Source organism: Labrus mixtus, chromosome 5, assembly GCF_963584025.1.
Source record: "Labrus mixtus chromosome 5, fLabMix1.1, whole genome shotgun sequence".
Lineage (NCBI taxonomy): Eukaryota > Metazoa > Chordata > Actinopteri > Labriformes > Labridae > Labrus > Labrus mixtus.
Window position 1 is genome coordinate 10,237,914 of NC_083616.1, and position 21,231 is coordinate 10,259,144.

At 41.5% G+C, this 21,231-nt stretch overlaps 1 protein-coding gene across 3 annotated transcripts in view; it reads left to right on the top strand.

Moving 5' to 3' along the window:
* The window catches only part of dtx1 (deltex 1, E3 ubiquitin ligase), a 46,639-nt gene extending 26,092 nt beyond the window's left edge, over positions 1 to 20,547 (top strand). For 2 of the 3 annotated variants that reach the window (XM_061037719.1, XM_061037717.1), the window contains exons 3-10: positions 2,118 to 2,865; positions 9,532 to 9,593; positions 9,771 to 9,932; positions 12,288 to 12,349; positions 12,482 to 12,640; positions 13,988 to 14,149; positions 15,429 to 15,518; positions 15,767 to 20,547. In XM_061037719.1, the coding sequence (XP_060893702.1) occupies positions 2,118 to 2,865; positions 9,532 to 9,593; positions 9,771 to 9,932; positions 12,288 to 12,349; positions 12,482 to 12,640; positions 13,988 to 14,149; positions 15,429 to 15,518; positions 15,767 to 15,991 (1,670 nt within the window). In that variant the 3' untranslated portion in view covers positions 15,992 to 20,547. The remainder of the gene's footprint in view (positions 1 to 2,117; positions 2,866 to 9,531; positions 9,594 to 9,770; positions 9,933 to 12,287; positions 12,350 to 12,481; positions 12,641 to 13,987; positions 14,150 to 15,428; positions 15,519 to 15,766) is intronic. The other variant, XM_061037720.1, reaches the window with a different exon arrangement.
* Positions 20,548 to 21,231: the final 684 nt, after the last annotated feature.

A 21,231-nucleotide genomic window follows, 5' to 3' on the forward strand; every position in this document is an offset into this window, starting at 1 on the left:
TGCCTGCTAAAACAAAGTTGAGATGTTTAAATTGATGCCGGGGATTAAAACATCTCCACATGCTCAATTATTTATGAAAGTTGTGTTAAACCAACCACTGGGCAAGGCTTAGTGGCAAGAGCTGTGTCACTATTGATCGTGGTGGCCCGAAACATGCAGCTGCACTGAGTGCCGGATCTAATGGATCCCAGAGGAGCTGCAGTGGTAAAGGGTCCAGACGTGTGGCTCACCATCATTGAGCTTTCATCTTCTGCGCTAAACGTAACTGTTTTATCTTTACATCTTAAATTTAAGGAATCAGGAAACAAGGTTTGATGTGAGAAGGGACAGATGCAATTGCATGAGAAAGTTGTGCACGGCTGACTGACTGAAGACGTGAGAGACACAGGCAGCTGGCTCACTGAGCAGTCATCTTTGCATGTGTGTGTATGAGTGTGTGTGTGTGTGTGTGTGTGTGTTCGAGTGTGCCTGTATGGTTCACAGCAGCTCCAAATGAAATTAGCCATCAAGCCGAGTCCTTTAGCAGCAGTCTGCAGCAGAAAGTCAAGGTCATACTTGCTGTTTCTGCTGATGCATTTGATTCTCAGGAGCCAGCAGCAGGCTGCTGTATAGGAGGAGACTGCTGCCCACTATCCCCTATGCTCATTTCCAAAGTCATTCATCCTCTACACACACTTGCATCCCTCCATTATCACCCTAGTCCTCTCTGGTAGCGGGGTGGTGCATTTACCCATTAAATTAGGTGGGGGATGGAGGGGTTGGCGGTCTCTGCTGGACGGAGTGCCTGGACACCCTCGCCGATGTGCGGCAGGGAAATGGATAGGCTAAGGTGTCCTGATTTCCCACGTGACTACAGTAATTGTGTTATAATGGAGGTGGGAACTGTGTAGCCATGAGCAGAGGGACAGAGGTAGAAAACTAGCAGGTTCACCTCCCCCTCCTTCCTGTTGTCACAGTGAAACATAGACCGCTGCTTAATACAGCTGGAGATTGTGGGTTTGACGTTTGTGCTCTTGCCGACATGTATACAGTTCAGTCGAGTGATTTTAACAGCGTTTGCACTACAGCTTCCCACAATTTATGTTTGTATCACTCTTTACCCACTGACTCCACAGTTTGCAACCATGCTCCCTGAGGCAGGAAGTGAACTGTTACACCTCATCCACAACAGCCGGTCAGGATGCTGTCTCAACACAAGTCAGCTGACTTGATGAAAGTAAAGCAGCATTAAAACTGCATCTTGCCTCAGGCTAGTGTCACAGTGCACTATTACGAGTGTTAGCAAGTGTTATTATGATCTGTCAAGGGTTTTGCCAATGTTTCATGGACACAACATTTTATATGCTTAACAAATTGTCAATTTCTATCACTAATTCTCATTTAGAGTTCATATTTTTTGTAAGAAGCACATGAATTAAAATATAGAGAACACTGCAGTGATCTTTTGCATACAGATAATTTACTAGTCATAAGGAGTACTATGCAGCCTTTTGAGACTGTTCTATATTCTCTCTTCTGGAGGAGCTTTTCAAAGTTTGTATTAAAAAAAACCTGATGATGTCATCTGGGTAATCTGGGTTAGGTATGTAGTCTGAAAGATTTTGATATTTAAGCAGCATTAAGAGAGGTCATTGACATGCGCTAACAACCTGCATTATGGGAAATGTAGGTAGCAGAGTTTTAGAGCTGGAACCATACTTGAGAATAATGGTTCATGCTCTTCTTAAATCTGTCCCTTGCGAGTCCCTCTGTATCATGGCTGTAATAGTGAATTGCTTTGCTGCACTCTCAGTCACGGAAACATTTCAATAGGTTTTTAAATGACTTTTGTGCACTGTTTAGTTAAAGAACTTAATCTACAGAGATGTGTAAGATGCCGATCATGAACAGTCTGACCTTCAAAAAACAATGCAGGCGATATTCTTTTTTGTCTTTTTTTCTGCCCATTAAGTGACACTTTTTATCACTGGTCTTTCTTCACCTTTCTTTTCACCCTTTTAACCATGACAAACACTTTTGCATCTACAGAATATTGAAAATGAAGATTAATGTCACAAGGTTAGAGCCCGAGCATTCATCCTCCTGTTTATTCTCTCCTCTCTGTCCTTTGCTTTTAGGAACCATGAGACCCGTGCAGAGGAACTTCTACGAGCCGTCGTCAGCCCCGGGGAAAGGCGTGGTCTGGGAGTGGGAGAATGACAACGGCTCGTGGACGCCGTACGACATGGAGATCTGCGTGACCATCCAGAATGCCTATGAGAAGCAGCACCCCTGGCTGGACCTGACCTCTCTGGGCTTCTGCTACCTCATCGACTTCAACAGCATGTGTCAGACCAACCGGCAGAGCCAGCGCAAGAGACGCCTGCGGAGACGGATGGACCTGGCCTACCCACTCATCATGGGCTCCATCCCCAAGTCACAATCCTGGCCTGTGGGCGCCAGCTCGGGACAGCCGTGCTCCTGTCAGCAATGCATCCTGGTCAACAGTACAAGAGCGGCCTCTAATGCTATCCTGGCGTCTCAGCGGAGAAAAGTCTACGGAGGGACAGGGGGAAACTCTGGCGCGTCAGTAACCCTCACTGGGGTGCGGCAGAGCAACACCTTCGCTGGAACCTCCCTCTGGTCGCCAACATCCGCCTCCTCCGGAACAAACAACAATAACATAAGTGTGGGAGGCGGGCACGCCAAAGCTGAACAGGTGCAGTCACCTCTCTCCTCTGCCAACTTCCCCTGCTCCCCCGTGATGCCGTCTCTCTCATCCGCCCATGGCCACCACGCTCTCACCGTCAACGGACAGAACAACCTGAACCGGCCGGGCACACAGCGCATTTCCATGGGGACAGCCAGAGGAGCCATCCCGCCAGGGTAAATATGTTTGCCTACACGCACTCTCCTTATCTTGTAGATTGAATTCCCTGGAGTCTGCAGCAGTCTGTTTCTTGCTTTAAAATGCTTTGATTTGGTTGATTTTACAGTTTAGCTGAGGCAGGATATTGGAAAGCAGTGTCTGCTTCACAAAGCTTCAGCCCGCATGTGTCTTGAGTATTGTGCTGTCATTTTCTCTCCTTCCCTCTTTCTCTTTGCTGATTTATGACTCCTCTTGTTAATGTGCTGATCAATGGATGTGCAGGAAAAGCCTCGGGTCCCTATGACACTTCACTGCCTGAATCCCATCCTTTTTATATGTGTGTTTGCCATGGTTACTTCTCCATAATGAGCTTATACTGGCCCCAATAGGCGTGAACATTCTGCAGCTCCTCTGATCATTCTGTTGCTTCTGCTTTGAACTCATTTGTTACGACCACACTATGATATGGTCGTAACGGATGTCATGAGACGCTTAAAGTCTGACGTCGTGCGCGGACCGCCGGGATCTTTGTGTAAGTGTTTCTTTATTTTATGTGTATCGTAAGGCATGTGTAGCTGTGGAAACCTATTTGCCACGGACGCAGAGCTCCACTGGGGAAAAATGAATAATGGATCAAGGAAAAAATTGGAGCTTCAGCAGAGCGCTGTGACCTCAGAGCAATTCAGCGAAAGGAGCCGAGGAAAAAAGAAGTGTGTCTAGCGTTGTAACTGATACTTCAGTCCCCCTTCTATCCTGCTTTCTTTTACTAAAATAAACCATCTCCTGATCTAATTTGATTCCATTTTATTCTCTCTGCTCATGGGGAGAGACACACTTACTGCATTTTTGATTATTACCGTCCTTCACCCCGGCACACATGCTTCCACTCTCTCTGGCCTAATTCTGTGTCACTGAAAGGAAACATGTAGGACTTTTTCTCATCATGAAACATTGTCTCAGGTGTGACGATGATGTGTCTCCGTGCAAAGGTGGAGAAAAGCAGCGTAGGATGAACGGCTCGGTTTTCTTTTGTATTTTAAGAAGTCAATGAAAGCTCAGCTGTGTGCAGAGTTGTGGATTAAATGGGACTCTTACCTCGAAGCATATAAGGTTTTATATAAAACGGAAGGAAGAGACAGGGGGGGTGAGGTGGAGTGCGTCGGTTCCCAGGCGAGTGGCTCCACATACAGGATGAGTGTGGTTAACATAGACACAGCACGGTCATGAGAGCTCACGCACACACATGCAGCACCCCATACTGAAATGTGAACTCCCCTTTGTAAATGTTCCTCTAGCGTGCTGCAGACAGATAACAGAGAAACCCACATAGAGCGTAAAACATCAGATCTGTTTTTCACACACCCTAATATAACTGCAGCTGGGTGCATGAAAGGTATTGGGCACAGTAAGGCTTGTTAACATGAGTTCATGCTGCTGTTAACGACACACACTTGATTGCAAATTTGTAGCTGCTATATTATGTAAATGTTAAAAATACTTAGATTTGATCATATGCTAGAACACTATTCTGTGTTTTTATGACCCATATGTAATTGAATATGAAGTCTGTGGTTTAAATACTGACCCTGGCTATAAGTGGGGGGAGGTTGTGTTGCTTCATGCGTCTATCTCACACGCACAAATATTAGAAGTGGCACCATCTGCTGGATTGTGTAAACACATCAGTTTATCTTATTACCAGGATGACACAGCCCACTATATCTCCACCTGCTATCAGGCTCAACACGTGACCAGATATAAGCTAAACGAGGTCATGCAGGCTTCTATAGATTCTTTGAATTATTGAGCTCACACAGCAGTCACCCTGTTGCAAGTCTAAAACGGGAAGTTGCTGTTTGTTTCTTATTCTTTATTTTACTTTTAAAATATATAAAGTGCAGCTAAAGGCAACTTTCATTATCTTGTTCTTTGCTGATCATTTTCTTGATTAGATTGTTTCATCATTTGTGTTAAAAAGAATGATAAAAAGAGCAATAATGTTGAAAAATGACTGATATAACATTTGCAAACGTTATTCTTACATTGCCTTCTGATTAGCATTCATAAGCACAAAATCCTATTACAGTCTTCACAGCATTTCAAATGCAAACCAAAATCTCAGGATATGAGAACGTTTCAATCACACTGAGAAATAAGAAATGCAAGTATTTAATTATTCACCTGTTTTAAAAACATAAATTAAAGTTTTTTTTTATAATAGCAGAGAAATAATTTATATTTTTCATATGTTTTAATCTGTTCTTGTGCTCTATTGTCATGCATATATATAAGTATATAACTGAGTAAAGATCGGCTCTGTTTGTATTCAGACAGGATTGCTGTGTTTGCAGTTCAAATATTAAAAGCAAAGTAAGTCCACTCCCCTTCATATAAAAGTAAGAAGTGTGCATTTGCACGCTTCCATTATCTGTGTTTACGAGCACCTAGTGTTTAAGGCTGCGTGTGCGTGTGTGTGTGTGTGTGCGTGCGTTGAGAACAGAGATCATGATCCCTCAGCAGGCTGCTGCTCCGCTCCGCTCTGGCACTCACTGCAAGATAAAAATTAATATTGAAATCAATGAATAAATCATGACAGCTCATCTGGACCGAAGTGATGCAACTTAGAAATTCTTGGTGTCATTATTACTTCTCTACGGGGTATTTCAGGTGCATCTTTAAACAACTTGTAACCCCCCAGATAAGTGTATCAAGAGGTAGGATTTTGCCTCTGCCTCCCACTACACACATTAATATGCAATTAAGCTCTCCTAGAGATCCCTCCCTGTACCCCCCCCCCCCCTCCCACTGTCTTTATTGTGCATAATAAACAGATGAGGAGGGATAAGTCCTCTGTCAGCATTTTCCTAACCAGGCCTAATGTGCGCTCTCTATTTGGGGAATCACATCGTTCCGGGCCTGATGAAGTCCTCAGGGCAGGCTGGAGATCCCCTCAGGAAAGGAAGGAAAGATGAGTTAGCTGGAGACAGAGTGGGGAGAGTGATCCCCATGCCCTGATCTGACAGAGGCCGTAATTAATGTGGTATTAACGGGTCAGGTATGTAGGGGGCCTGATTCATCACTTAATTGCTTTGGTTTGAGGTCACACATGACAGCTTTAGGTGTGAAACATGCCATCACTGGGAGCATTCTGAGCAGCGGTATATTACAAGACACACTATACAGTCCTCTGCCGAAGGTGTGCTTTTCGTACAGAGAATTTGGACAGAAGAGAAGAAAAAGGGGTAAACATTGGTGAAGTAGAGGAGAAAAACAAGAGCTGCCTGGGCGAAAGAAAAGTGGAGGTGACAAGGGTCAGTCTGTTTCGCTGAACGTTTCTTGTCAAAGCTTGAGCAGCAATGTTTTGTTGGGATCATTGGACACTGCAATTATTATTTTTTTAGAATATGTTGAAATAATGACAATTGATTTAGTTTTATGGTAGAATTTTTCAATGGAGATGAAGGGTGCTTTTGGACTACCGTAATCTGAGTGTTGGGGGAAAGCGAGGAGCAAAAGTGAAGAGTTTATGCCAGAGTTAAACCCTTAAAGTCATGTAGCATTAAGGATTGTCAGCGAGCTGTGAGGAGGTGACGTGTCTAAAACCCATGGTGCTTGAGGCTCAGCCAGGACTAGACCGGGTCAGAGCCTGCAGAGGTGCCGGTTTCTAAAATAGAAAGGAGAGGGAAAAGGAGTCTTAACAGCATGCAGGCGGGCTCCAGGTTGACTGGCTGTTTAAGTTTGCAGTTTAGTGAAGGAACAATTTAGCATTGCATAGATAGGAATTACTAAGTTTTGCTAAAATAATGAGGTGAAGTGCAATGGTGTGGCAAGGTGTGGATCTCTCTATGTAAGCAAGTTTAGCAGAGAAAGTGTGTTATCTTGTGTCTTTCAGTGTAGCAGATAATTATCATCAGTAGCTGCGGTTGCTGTTTCTTTTTGCAGCAGCACGCAGCTTTTTAGTTGTATAGTAAGTATGCAATATGCTCTCTGGCTAATAGTGATATCTTTGCTAGAATTCATAAGCCATAAAGATGAAAGGCGTTCCTAATTAATGTTACGTTATGGATCCTTGACTGATCCTCTGCTCTGTGTGCTTATAGGAGTGTGTAGTTCTTGCAGAGTGTGCAGGAAACACACAATGAGATGGTTTTTAAGGGCTCTTGTGTTATTTCTTCTCTTAGTGAAAATCATTTGTTGGATCACCCAGTCCATGTGAACAACCTAAACTAAACTGATTAAAGAATCTCTTTTACACAGCGACTTTGATTTGATTTATGGCTAAGTGCATGTTTAAATGAAGTCGGAACTCTTCCGCTTAGCAGCGACATGTTACTTTCAACTGAATGTCAGACTCTGTTTAAGCTCATCATTTTTTTTGCTCCTGATTTCCACCCATGTGTCCCTTCCTCTGCCTTCCACATTATCCTCAGCCATGAAAACAATCAGACAGAGTTGCTTCCCTTCCGCTGTGTTCTTACTCAAACTATTTTCTCTGAGTGATTAGCGGGAAAGATTGACTGGTTAGTCTTGACAGCAGCAGGAGAGTTCACCCATTATTCCCCTGCTTGCTGTGGTAGGGAAGTGAAATCACTTGCAGAGGTCTTATCTGGAAACTGGAAAACATGCTGCTCAAATCGAACCTGTCACAGTTTCTGTTAACATCCTGACATAAGGTTTGTTATCGTATATCATTAGATCACTGCACATATATGTTTACTCTAATCAGTCTTGCATACAGGAGAGGTCACATGGTCCTCTGGTGTGAATCTTGAGTCCTCACCAGAGATGAGATAGAACCTCAGCCGGGCCTTGTGTCCCTTTTCGTTACTGCACTCACCGTATTGCAGGGCTTCCCCTGGCACAGGATCAGAGTCTTTGGCTTATATCAAAGCAGTCTCTTGATGCAGATCTATGAAACGCCTTGGAGCTGCAGGGCTAAAGATCTCACACGCTGCAGCTTTAAGGAGTAGAGAGATCCAGGGGAATATGTGAAGTAGCGTCAGCCCATGTGCGGTTATTAAACTGAAATAACTAACAGGTTAGGCAAAGCTGATGGGAGTATTTCCCAGTATAAGTAATGCAGCAGTCCTCCATACTTTAAAGGTCTCTGCTATGTGAACTAACTACGTTCTGGTAATGTTTGAAGCTTAAAGAGATTAATAAATCTAATGAAATCTGGTCAGATTGTGTTACCCTCTCCCTGAGTAGTTAAGTTCTGCAGTGACACAGTGGAACAATTATATAGGATGAGTTCTTTATTTTCTTACACATAAACAAGCATGTACATATTCTAATCTGATCCCATACAAACTGATGCCAACATCAAAGGATAGTAATGCAAATGTGTGGTGGGACAAATTTGGAGACATAATCGACTATAAAGATTTACAAAAGGAATAACCTGGATCTTCTGAATAGATCAGGCCTGTAGTCATCCAGTCATGCTGCTATTTTTTCAAAGGTCACATATTATACAATTTTTCAACAAGTTGAAATAAGCCTTAGAGCTCCCCAAAACATGTCTGTGATGTTTCTTGTTAAAAATCCACTCTAATCCTGTATTTCATCATGCCTACCTGGTGAAGGGGTTACTGCCCATTGTGATGTCACAAAGGAAAAATCTCCAGACCAGCCTTTTTGAGCTCACATTTTCTGAAAAGTGGAACAGGCAAAATACGGAGAGGATGGACTTTTCTCATAATTTGGGGGTTTGTAGACAGACGAGCATATTAGTGTTCCAAAAACATGTTAAAGTATAATTTGCATAACTTATTATGTGACCTTTAAGCACACAGTATGTCAAATCTTCCATCAGGGGGCGCTCAATCAAAACAATAACAAAAGATGACGTTGAGGCTAGCGAGGAATCATGGGAGTTCTCTCTGCTACTCTCTGTTTTTGCTCAGTTTTGGTCTCCACCAACTAATTCTGTTTTTATTTAATTTTTTACTTTCACATCAAATCAAATCTGATGTGATGTTCATAAAAACATTTTTTAAAACATGACTTAGGTTACGTTGATTGTTGTTTCTTTTAACCTGAGAAGTGGAAACTTGCTCACGAGCTCTTCCCTTCTGTGGCCTCTCGCTGTGGGAAGCTAGTTGAATTTTTCTCTGGACCCCTGAAAGACAGACTTGTATGCTCATATTAAAGCCCTGAGAGCTTTTTTCCGCTCCGCTCAACAGATCTTGAAGAGTGCGCAAGTCAACTGTCTCTGTCGTCTGTGTTTGCCACGAACTCATGCCTCTCCAAATGTCATCCTGAATCAGGCTCTGCTGCAGTGCTTTGTACATGAGTCAAGCTGTCTCATCCCATCGCAGTTGACTCTGTATCTGTGCTAGAGCGCATGTGACATTTAACTTGAGTGTTTTTAAAGGCGTACAGAGCAGAATGGGTTGCTGTTTTGTCACCTAATAGGCAGCGGTGCACAGTTGGAAGGATCTGCTGTTTATTTTAGAGGTCATAGGTTTGTTTAAAGACAGTGAAAAACATGGATTTTATTTAAAAAAAACAAACAAACAATTGACTCGTGCAACTCTGCTGACATCTGTGTCTCCACATGACTACTTAGTGTAGAAGTTTGACCTTAAATTAAAGAATGATGTAAGCAGGTCACTTTCTGTGGCTGTGAGAAACTTTAAAACATCAATTAAGGAAGTTTTCTTTGTTTTTTCGTCTTCCAGGGTTCCTGCACTCCCAGTAAAGAACCTGACAGGATCTGGACCAGTGCACCCAGCATTAGCAGGTTAGATCACATTCACTGTGCACAATTTCCTCAGAAAACCACTAACAAGGGTGTGTTTTATGGTGTCCTATTAATCTTTAAAGACAATCACAATCAGTTCCTTTTTTCCACTCTTCTGTTTGTTTGTTTGTTTGTTTGTTTGTTTGTATGTCTGTGTGTTCTGTACACCTGCTTCAGGTATGACAGGTATCCTGATGTGCGCTGCAGGTCTGCCGGTATGCCTGACCAGGGCGCCCAAACCCATACTGCACCCGCCGCCCATCAACAAAAGTGACATGAAGCCTGTGCCAGGGATCAACGGCATGCGCCGCAAAACCAAGAAAAAGCACCTGAGGAGAGGTAAGATGGAAGAAAAGAGGATGGGAAGAAATTATATGAAAAAAAAGTGAACGCTCAAACTGAATTTTTTTTACCCTGTTAGTGACTATTTTCAAAATGCATGGAGGAGAGGAATAGTCCAGCCACTGACAGTCAGCAGACTGTCTCTGTCCTGACAAGCTCTCCAGGATGTTTCCATATCAGCTGTCTGCAAAGCTGTTGTTTAGCAGGCAAACAAAACCCAAAGCTGTGATTTTCTGTTGTTGTGATCAAAGGGCTGTAATTGTTTTTTAAATACCTCCCATTAAAGCTCCAAAGGTATTACAATAAATCTAACACCACCCAGGGTAGCTGGTGTTTAGGAAAGTGCTCCTGTTCCTACGCTAAATTAAATGGTTGATGGTTCAGATTTACAAGCAAATGCAGCAGCTGCAACAATTTCACGAATGAAACTCTATACATGCAGACCGACTGAGGCCGTGAAAGGGAAAGTACATAATAAGGGACTGCTGTATTGAGCAGGTTTGAAAGAGGATCTGGTGTTTTAGTACGAAGGCTTTGGGTTTGAATAAGTGTTGGTTCGATTGGATGCCGCAGAAACTTTCGACCTCCCGGGGGAGTCTTTGTTGTAATTGATGAGAGAGGCTGTTTGGTTTCCATTTCATCACAGGGATTGTCCATTCCAGTCTGTCAGAGCACTTTTTGTTTCTAGTCAGCCAATAACTCACAGTAAAACATATTGATGTGTGACTGTTAAGTTAAGGAAAGGTTAACATAGTAGAATGATATTGTGTAATTAGAGAAAATGGAGAAGGTGTTCAATCTGTCTTCTTGTAAATTAGAGCCCGTCTACATGAACATTCAACCCACTGTTTAGGAAGAATACCATTTTCAATTATACATGTATGATTAGAGATTTATTGTTGGTTGGAGTTAACGCAGTAATTCTTTGATGGATGTTTCTTTTGAACACATCCCACTAAACTCAAACAAGACAAAGAGCTTGTAAAACACGTGTTGGAGGCTGGAGCCATAGATATATTCACATAGATGCTGTTTCTGTGCTTGTGAGGTGCTTGTCTCTGTGTCTGCCATCTTGGAGAGGGGTAGATAAAAGATATTGATTGTAGAATATAGATTGAGCAATGAGGCAGCAGCCAAGTGTGCAAACAGTCTGTATGTCTGTGCAAACAGCGTGAATGTGTTTTTCTCATGCTCATGCAGAGAGGCTTTTGATCCAAATGAACAATCATATAGCAAAAAGTGTTAAACACACTATTGAGTCTCTTCTGTATTTTCCTACTTTTTCCTGGTTTCCTCCTCCCTCTCCTCATAACTCCCCTGCCTCTTCTGTCTTCCCCCAAGCCTTTGTACCTTAACTCTTTTTCTTTTTTTTTGACTCAGTCTGTCTCTTGTAACTGCTCTCCCTCCCTCTGTTCACTGGCTGTCCCTCAAATGAACAAACAAAGGCTCCATGGGAAAAGTGGTTGCCTCTAAGCGTATTAGGGGTGTAAGCTGTGGGTGTGCTCTCAGCCATGCTAGCCGGGTTGCACACAGGATTATGAGGGAATGCAGGGACGGCTGGTTGTTATGTGTCAGTTTGAAGGTGACCGCCTCTTCAAAATCACCGACATATATACTCATGTATACTTATTCACATGCACGCCCAAACTCTTTAAATGCGGGGGGGGAAAAAGGTTTTATGTCAATCCGAGGCCTGAGAGTTTGCTGAAACATGACATGCCATGTTATATCTTTAGTGTTCAAAAGACAATTGCCATCTGAGGTTCATCATGCCTAGAGAGTTTGAATGCCAGTTTTTCCAATGTAGGCATATAGTACCGCTCCAAAACCAGTGTGATGAAAAAGACTGACAACTGTTGTATAACTTTTCTTTGTACGTAAACGGATTCTTAACTTAAAAACAAGCTATATCAACAAGCAAAGCTAATGTTAGCCGCAGCTTGGCTCACAGCCCCTCCAGCCACAGAGGGAAACAAATCATGGTATCAAATTAGCAAATTGACCTGCAGTTATGTGGTATCACATCTCATCTTCTGAGGCATTTCTTATTCTATTTTGGCCTTTTTTTTAGCCTTTATTTGAGAGACAGGACAGTGGGTAGAGTTGTGAATTGGGGCCAGAGAGAGAGTGGGGAAGGACAGACTGTCAGTAGGTAGGATTTGAGCCCCTACCATCCGTTTCGAAGCCTATGCCTCTGTACATGGGGCGCGCAACTTACCACTAGGCCACTGGCCCTCCTAAGTTCTGAGGCATTTCTGATACTAATATCAGTAATGGAAAGCAAGTAGCCTTAGTAATTAATTTACAACTTGTTTTGATGTTTATCTTGTGCCTTTTTTTCCCCACAACTAGGGAAAAATCCAGAGGATGTAGTGCGGAGATACACAGATAAGATTAAAGTGGCTCCAGATGAGGTAAGAAGAAGAAACAAAAAAGGGATTTGTGCCCACAAAGAGATGCACTCAGTCACCTTAAAAAGTGTGAATGTCTCATAAATGTGCAGTCATGAAGAATAGCAGCTAAACTATTTTGGTCGGCTATTCCAGGACTGTACCATCTGCATGGAGAGGCTTGTCATGTCATCCGGCTACGAAGGCATCCTGCAGCACAAAGGCATCAAGCCAGAGCTGGTCGGCAAACTTGGCAAGTGTGGGCACATGTACCATCTGCTGTGCCTGGTGGCCATGTACAACAATGGCAATAAGGTGGGTAAAAGCTTGTGAGCCAGACGCTGTTATTATGTCACTCAAGCTCAAATTATAAACACTCAATTTTACACAGCTTGGCTGTATTGCAGGTAACTGGCAGAGGATCAGGCTTCAATTTTGTTAGGCACAGATGGGATCACATATAGTTTCATCAGATCTGTCTCAAGCACAATACCTATTATAGATTCTGCTCACCTCATTGCCAGGAACTAGCAGATAACATGAACAGCAGAAATGATTTTGTCTTACTTCACTCTGGTTTTTTCTCACTAAGCAGGTAGTTGTGGTTAAATTTGTGTATTAGAAGCATTTAGAACTGCGTATAAAAGTGTTATCAGCACATGCTCAGGAACAATATTTACTCCAGACTTGATCCACTCCACTCATGACAACTTTTCTTTCTGACTTTTTTTGTTTGTTTTGTTTTTGGAAGATTCTCCCTTAGAAAGGGAATGAGGCACTGGTTAAATAAATGAATGAAAAGGGGAAAATAGTGAATGAAAGATAAGTTGGTGTTTTTAAGAAGTAAAAGACATTTTTTTGACATTAAAAAAAGGTTAGCTCGTTAGCTTGTTAGCTTAAAGTTGTTTGTGATCACAACTAGCAGTTGCAGAGCAGTCGTTCGTGTTTCTTGCAACCCTGTAACTTTTCAACTCCAGTTAGATCATCACAGACTTCTGAGGTATACAGTATATCTTTCTTTTTGTTTCCTTATAGTATTTTTTTTTGCAACCTAGTTTTGTATGTGCTGTGCAGTGAATTTCCTATCTTAATTCAGTTGCATTTAAGCTTGATGAAACAAGTGAGATTGAACCAAAACATTTAAAAACAAACCAACAAACAAAAGTTAAAAGTGGGAAAATGTCGTGTGGATCTGAGGGTAGCTGCAGAATTGTTGTTTACAAATACATAGAGACAGATATATTTTCAGATACAAAAATGCAATGTTCCTCAGCTGAAGCGAGGATTCCCCTATCTTTGTTTTTTTTTTTAAAGATCTATTTTTGGGGTTTTTGTGCCTTTATTTGAGAGATAGGACAGTGGAAAGAGTCATAAATGGGGGAGAGAGGAGTGGGGAATGACATGCAGGAAAGGAAGCCACAGGTCGGATTTGAACCTGGACTACCAGCGCCCCAAGGATTCCCCTTTTAATTATGACAAAGAGACAGGTATCTTAAAATGAAATCCATCCAAGACTTGTCCGCATGTCTAGATATCAGAGATGTAAGAGAAAGTGGAAAAACTGACCGTTTAAATCAACAGGACACTAAGCAGTAAAATGTAAGTGTCATCGTATTGCTTCATGACTTTGAAACTATTTTATTCACCTTTTCTTTAAACTAGGATGGCAGTCTTCAGTGTCCAACATGTAAAACCATCTACGGGGAGAAAACAGGCACACAGCCTCCTGGGAAGATGGAGTACCACGTCATCCCCCACTGCCTGCCCGGCTACCCTGACTCCAAAACCATCCGCATCGTCTACGACATTCCTGCTGGGATCCAGGTCAGAACCAAGTCCCTTCAATAAATCTACCATGCTGCTTTTGTGCCCTGAGCCGCTGTAAATCCGTGCCCTTTCTGCACCTGCTACTTATCCGCTTAGGTTTGACGGTTGGTTGTTCGTGCAGGAAGGTAAAGTGTTGTAGCCCTGGGGAACGATCACACCGTCATTGTGTGAAGTAATAGACTCCTTAGAATCTTGGCACTGTAGTTATATTATCTTCATAGGTTATTTTTCAGTTTTTTAAGTAATAAACCCATGATTTAGAATATACTATATCGAACAATAGGTTTCCAAAAATCCAAAAACAAGAGACAGAATACAATGAAGGCTATTTTAATTTTGTATCACAAAGCAGTGGAGAGGAGAGCTTGTTTTTTTAGCCTTGGTTAGTGTTGGTGAGATGAGAAGGTCGCATCGTGACTGCTGAGGAGAACTTTAATAGAGTCAATAAACTGACCTTTTCCAACCAAAGGAAAGGGCTTAGTGTCCCAGGGGACAGAGTGCAGCAGGGGTCTCCTGAGCACTCGGGTCTGCACAGCTGCAGTATATCCAAGAAACATTTCTGTTTGTCCCCTGCTCTCTCTCGCTCTCTCTCGCTCTCTCTCTCTCTCTCTCTCTCTCTCTCTCTCTCTCTCTCTCTCTCTGTAATGGAATTACTGGACAACAGGAATATAACATTTGGTCGTATATGAATAAACTGTGACCAAATGAATGAGAATTAACTCCGAAAGTTTCTTTGGGATAAGCCTGAAAGCCTAACTTACAGAATAAAATATAAATACTAAATTTTTCTGCTTTCAGGTGAAGAAAAAGAGAGTCAAATTGTGTCATTTGAATCTCCTCAATTTAATAGAGGCAGAAGAAGCTCAAAAGGGTTAGGCTTAGGATAGGAGACAAAACAATTTAAGATTCACTAGAATTTATGGAAAAAGTAAATCATGTTCATAGTTTGTCGTGACAAGGCAGCTGTTACTACACGTTTCCTTCATTAATAAGCGTTGGGTTAAATGTAATGAGGGTGCAGGGATGTTTGCAAGGATGGTTGCAAATTGATGGATTAGGATTATATCAATCATCCTAAAGAAACAAAGATTTTTCAAGAGATAATTGGATATTTTCGGTAGTATATCCGTCACATTATTCACACAAAGGGCCGTCGTAAGCAGCAATAACACTAAAGCTCGTCCTGTGGGTGCTGTTGACATTTGCTGGACGATTAAGTCGTAATCGGAACAGAAGGAGTTGTAATGTTTGCTTTTGTTCTTGACATTTTATCCAGACCAACGAACACCCCAACCCGGGAAAGAAGTTTAGTGCCAGAGGGTTTCCTCGACACTGCTACCTGCCTGACAACGACAGAGGAAGGAAGGTAATCTGCGACAGCTTTCAGAAATCACAATTGCCCAACACTAAAGCTCAACAAGCATTAAAACCATGCTGCATTCAAGTCCATCTTGCTGCACAGATTTTGTTTCTTCAGAGGTCATCTTCTCTGCTCTTTCTTCGCTTGTACTTTTAGAATTTTCAAAACCAGTTGCCCTGAATGTGGTTGGTTGCTCTTTCTTGTTGCAATAAATGAATCATAACTATGTTCTCCATCCTCTTCTGTCCCTCTAGGTCTTGAAGCTGCTGATAATGGCCTGGGACCGACGCCTCATCTTCACCATCGGCACGTCCAGCACCACGGGGGAGTCGGACACAGTGGTGTGGAACGAGATCCACCACAAGACAGAATTCGGCTCCAACCTGACCGGCCACGGCTACCCTGACCCCAACTACCTGGACAATGTCCTGACAGAGCTGTCTGCGCAGGGAGTCGGCGAGGACAACCTGAAGGACTGATCTTGTCCTTATACAAAGGAACCACAACCAACCATGCATTGCTGTCTGCAAGAAGACAGTGACACTGCATGATAGGTCAAAATGCAGCCAAGATCTCTGTATTATCCACAAACAAAAACACCCCGCAGAAGTGGTGGAGTAAGAGCAATGGAAGCAAAATAAAGGACATGGCTCTAATCCATTTTTGATAACTATAAATCTCCCCCCTGCTGTCTACTGATCCATGCCTAGAGCATGCTGTGTTCATGCCAAATTTTCTCACAGGGAAAACGGTGTTTAGAAAAGGTGAGATTTCTATCCTGATGTCATTTGTTGCAGGTTATCGATTCAAACCGAAGCTGTTCCTCTGAACTTGGAGTAAATAACAAGGGGCCAAAACTTAAAAAAAAAAAAAGAAGCATATTTATAAATGCTAAACTCCAGAATGCATGGCCCAGACTAATGCTGCAATGTTTTCAATGTTGGGGGGACCTCTGCAAGAGACAAGCTGTCGATAAATCAGTTATTGCTTGTTATTGTGAAGAGATTTGAGAATTTCAGCATTTTTAATAAATCCAAAATTATCAAGAATGCTGAAATTCCAAATGCATCAATTATTTATTTTAATCGTCTTTCTCTAATAATGAATTATTGTCCTGTAACAAATGGTGATACTTGAAATTATAAATTTAACTATAAAAGTGCATCGATAACATTTCCCACTCCTGAAACTTACGGTCAGTTGTTCTGTCAAATGGGAGTGTTTACCGTAGTGCATGAAGTAGAATCCAGAGCGGTAAAGGCTATGAAATATTTAGTGTTTGGTAATAAACGTATGTTGTGAGGTTGACTTTGAAGACTGTCTCAGAGAGGAGGCGTGAAATAGATGAAACAAGCATCTTACCAGCCAGTTTGAGGCTTGTTACGAGGTGTTGTTTCTTGAAGGGTTGAGGTTGTGAAGCAGAGGTTTGCCACGCTCCAAGGTTACACTCATTTGTTTTGTTGACACACTGATGACGCTGACCTCTGTGAATATAAAGCCTTCATTAATTTTCTCCTCGTTGAAGCGTAACCCAGCAATGACATGATCCATCATGCTGGCCGTACATGAGGGGCCAGTATGTTGTTGCGTGCTCTGAGGCATTCATTTGCTGGCTTTCAGGAGAAAAGCTGAACACGCTCCTCACAGATGGATGTCCCTCTTTCAAACACCAACAGTTTGTCCCTGGAGACGCAGCTCGGGCAGCACTTCTGCTTGCCTGCAATCTACAAGTCTCTAGTGAGCTTGTTTGCTGTAGGCAGAGCGCCGAGCTCCACTGCATGTATAGCCAGCAGTGAAACGTCTTATTCCCAGTGCGATCTCACACAGAGATGTAAAGGCCAGTCCTGATGTATGGACTTGACCCTGCTCTTCTCCTCCTCAGCAGCAGAGCACTTCATTTTAAGAACCAGGCAATTGTTGGTCTAATATGTTGTTAGCTGGGTGCAATTTTTTCCAAAGCTCTGTCTTTCCCCCTTTGGATTTAATGTCCTTGGTGTAGACTCTGAGATAAAAGATGGACCCAGTGCTGCATAATTCTCTGATTCATTTTGACGAGGACGGGTGTGGATGTAGTGTTTCCTAAAGGCACCCAGCTGTGAGCTTAATTTGGAGTAAATCATAGTCTTCCAGTGCACATTGAGTGCAACAGTTTCAATCAGTCGTTTTATTTTAAGAAACATATCTTAAACTGCAGCTAAATCTGTCTTTTTTTAGTCAATGTTTATAAGCTGGCTTGCAATGCTTCAAAAATATAAATAATTTACATTTGCAGATCTTTAAATTCAAGCTGAATTTGAGTCGACGGTGTAAGTTTAATTATTTTTATACTCTTCTGTAAAGAAAATACAAAAACATACTGACTGGCCGACAGAGGCCTATCTATACACAGGCACATGTTGACATGAATACATAAAATCTGGCAAAGCCGGATTTGTCAGTATGTCAGGGACTGTTGAAATATGTACGACATGTTATGAACGTCTTATATTACAAGTAGTCTTAGCATATGCTGCTGTTGTTACCTTAATGTAGAATCGGTGTAGTTGACCTCAGTGGGACTCCAATAAATACAGTAAATGTGTCTTTATTATCGGTGGGGGAGCTTTAGCAGCATGAAGATGGACGGCCGCCCCCCTCCCCCTCCCCTTTTCTACTTGACCAGAACATGGGAATGGATGCAGTCAGCAATCTTTGTGCAGTCCAAAGGTGAAAACAAAGAATGCCTGGGTTAATAAGAAGCTACAAATGATACTCAATGATTCTTAATTTTTTTGCATAGCAACACGCTTGTGTTATCATCCAAATGTCAATCTTCTGAATTAATTTCTTTAAGCCCTTTAACCTAAATTTAAATAATCTTTTTACTGCTAACTCTAAAATGAACCCTATACAATTTGTCCGAAGCTGGAACTATTTTAGATATTGTACATTGTGTTTGTGCGTTCCATTATTTGTCTAACATCTAAACTAGCTAGTATTCTTTACTACTGAGTTAAGAACATAGTGAACTAGCTCTTTGATAGTGAAACTCCTATAAAAAATCAACCAATGTTGAGGCTAGTTAGCAATGCATGCTAGTTTGCTTTGACGGTTGCTGTAAATAAGCTACATAAAGGGTTCAATTCTTTATGAAAAACGTTTAACACTCAAGCTAGCTAGCAATTCATGCTAGTTATTTAAGACTTGAGCTGTCGCTAAACTATTTGAGTTCTTGAAAAAACAAACTTGTAAGCTATCTGCAATAGCTAGTTTGGATTAGCTGTAAACAACTTATTAAAAGGTTAAAATCTTAGAGAATTCGTTTTTTTTTTTTAGCTAGCTACAGAATACGCTTGTTGGTTAGATGTAAGCGATAAAGCTAATAAGAGTTCAATTCTTCATTAAAATTAACAAACATATAAACTTGCCAGCAATGCATGCCAGTTGGCCTAGACATTTGCTGTAAAATATTTTTATGGGTTAAATTCTTCATTAAAATTAATTTACATTTCAAGGGTGCTCGCAATGTAGGCTATTCTTGTTGGTCAGAAGTTGTCTGTAAATTACACTCGAAGAAGCAATCAACCACTTTGATCGTTTCCTAATCATGAGCAATATATAGGCCTACTACAGAAAGGGGATTTGAACCATTTTTCTATGTCACTTAAACTTTTAGGCACATCTGCAGGCTACAGAAAACGACAAACAAATATTTGTATGCTTGATATAGACCCAGGTGTTATCTTTGTTTGGCTTGTTCCATCTCCTTCACAACCTTTTTGACTCCCTTTATATTACAGGACAGCAAAAGATGATGCTTCCAATCTATCAGGGAATTTTTTCCACGTTAAGTAAAGTTACATTAAATAGAGGAATCCAATTATTTGCTTCTTTGACTTTCTTTTCAATGTGTCGGCCTTGTTGTATGAAGGATTAAGGCCGCTCAGACTTTTCAGGTGTGTACAGACTTATATAGGAATGATTCATAAAACATGGTTTGGTATTTGTCTGATTAAGAAAGAGAGAGAGATGGTGTTTATGCAATTTACTATTTTTAAGATAATATAGGCCTACATGGTGTATGTGTAGCAACAAGGCTGTTTTTTGTTTGTTTATATGACAATGGATGTTTTCTTTATGGGGTGACACCTACAGGTTTTTAAACAAAGGGGTTGCAACCCGAGGATGTCCACATGCTATGTATTAGAAAACATATATTTTTTATGTCTTTTTTTTAATAATGATTGTCTCTAGAAGATATATAACATTGCTGTATTACTCTTATTATGACCCATTCCATACCATTTTCCATTTGATGAGAAGTGGGATAAGAATGATTCACTTTTTCTTAACATATGAGGTATTAACAGTTGTACTCTCACAGTTGTACTCTCTTGAAATGATACCATAACTATTTCTGTTGGTATACTGTATGTTTGTATCTGTTCGTCTGTGTGAGTGTGTGTGTGTGTGAATGTGTGCTGAGTGTGTGTCCAGCAAACAAATCTTAGGTTCATGTCCTTTAAAGATACAGTAATGTTCTCCTAGAGGTGCATGTTAACCAAACTGTGAGCAGGTTAATTGATAATGCATAGCTTTTTGCGTCTGAAAACATCATAGCTTATTTAGAAATATCACCCAAGTCTCCTTGGGATTTAGCACTGTGGTTTTGCATCTTTCTCCAGATAGTTGGAAAGGTTTTTCCTCTTTCAGGTTTGATTTATACAGATGGGGAATGAGACAGCGTTTGGCTGCTCTCCTCACTGTTTCTACTTGTAAAACATCTGAATGTTTTGCATTTTAAGTGCCCATTTTAATTGGCATTTTCAAATCATGAGATTTGTGGTTTGATTTTAAGCTGTGTCTACATATTGCTATTGAAAATTGTCCACAAAGAGTAACTGAGATAAACTAAAAGCAAGGTATAGAGACATTGATTAAACTATAAAGGGCTTCTTAATCTATCAGTCTTTATTGAATTGTGATGACCTTGTTGCATGTTTGTGTGTTTCTTGTGGAAAAATAAATGTGCCCTGGACAAGGGTAGTTTGTTTGACCTTTTTGTCACCTTGGCTCTTTCTCATTTCTTTCCACCACTTTGTAAAATGTCCTCGGTCATTTAGCTCCATATTTTCCCTCTTCCTAAGCAGCTCTCTGCTCTACACCCCTGTTATGTGGATATAAATGGCTTTGCTTGAGCTGTGGTATGCAGCTGAAACAGTCCTCACTGGCAGTAAATTTACTTTATGATCATTTTCTGTCACAGGCTTCGGTATGTTGGTGCTGTGTTAAAGAGATGTGGTTGGTGAATACAAAAGGAGGCTGTACCAGGCCTGCGGGAGACACACTTCCCCTTCAACACACACTCTTCTTCCTTCCAGCTTTGACCCATCAGCTCAGGGGTCAATCTCCACCTGGGTCTGGTACCCAAACCTACGACCCTGCCTCCTCTCATGCCTAATGAGAGACCTACAGGGAGAATCTTCTGCGTCACTGCTCTCATTAACATTTAAATAAGGCCGGAGGAGGAAATGGTGGGAAATATTGTTTTCTTCTAGAATGATTTAACATGGAGGTGTGATTAAATTATTACCATACTCTGAAGGTAATGTATGAGTATTATTGCATGTGCTGAGTCGTCCTTAAACATTAGGGGTGGGACAAATTAGCAATACAACATCAAATCGTCCTCCTGACTCCTGTGATAAAATCATCAAACACTGGAATTTAAAAAGTATGG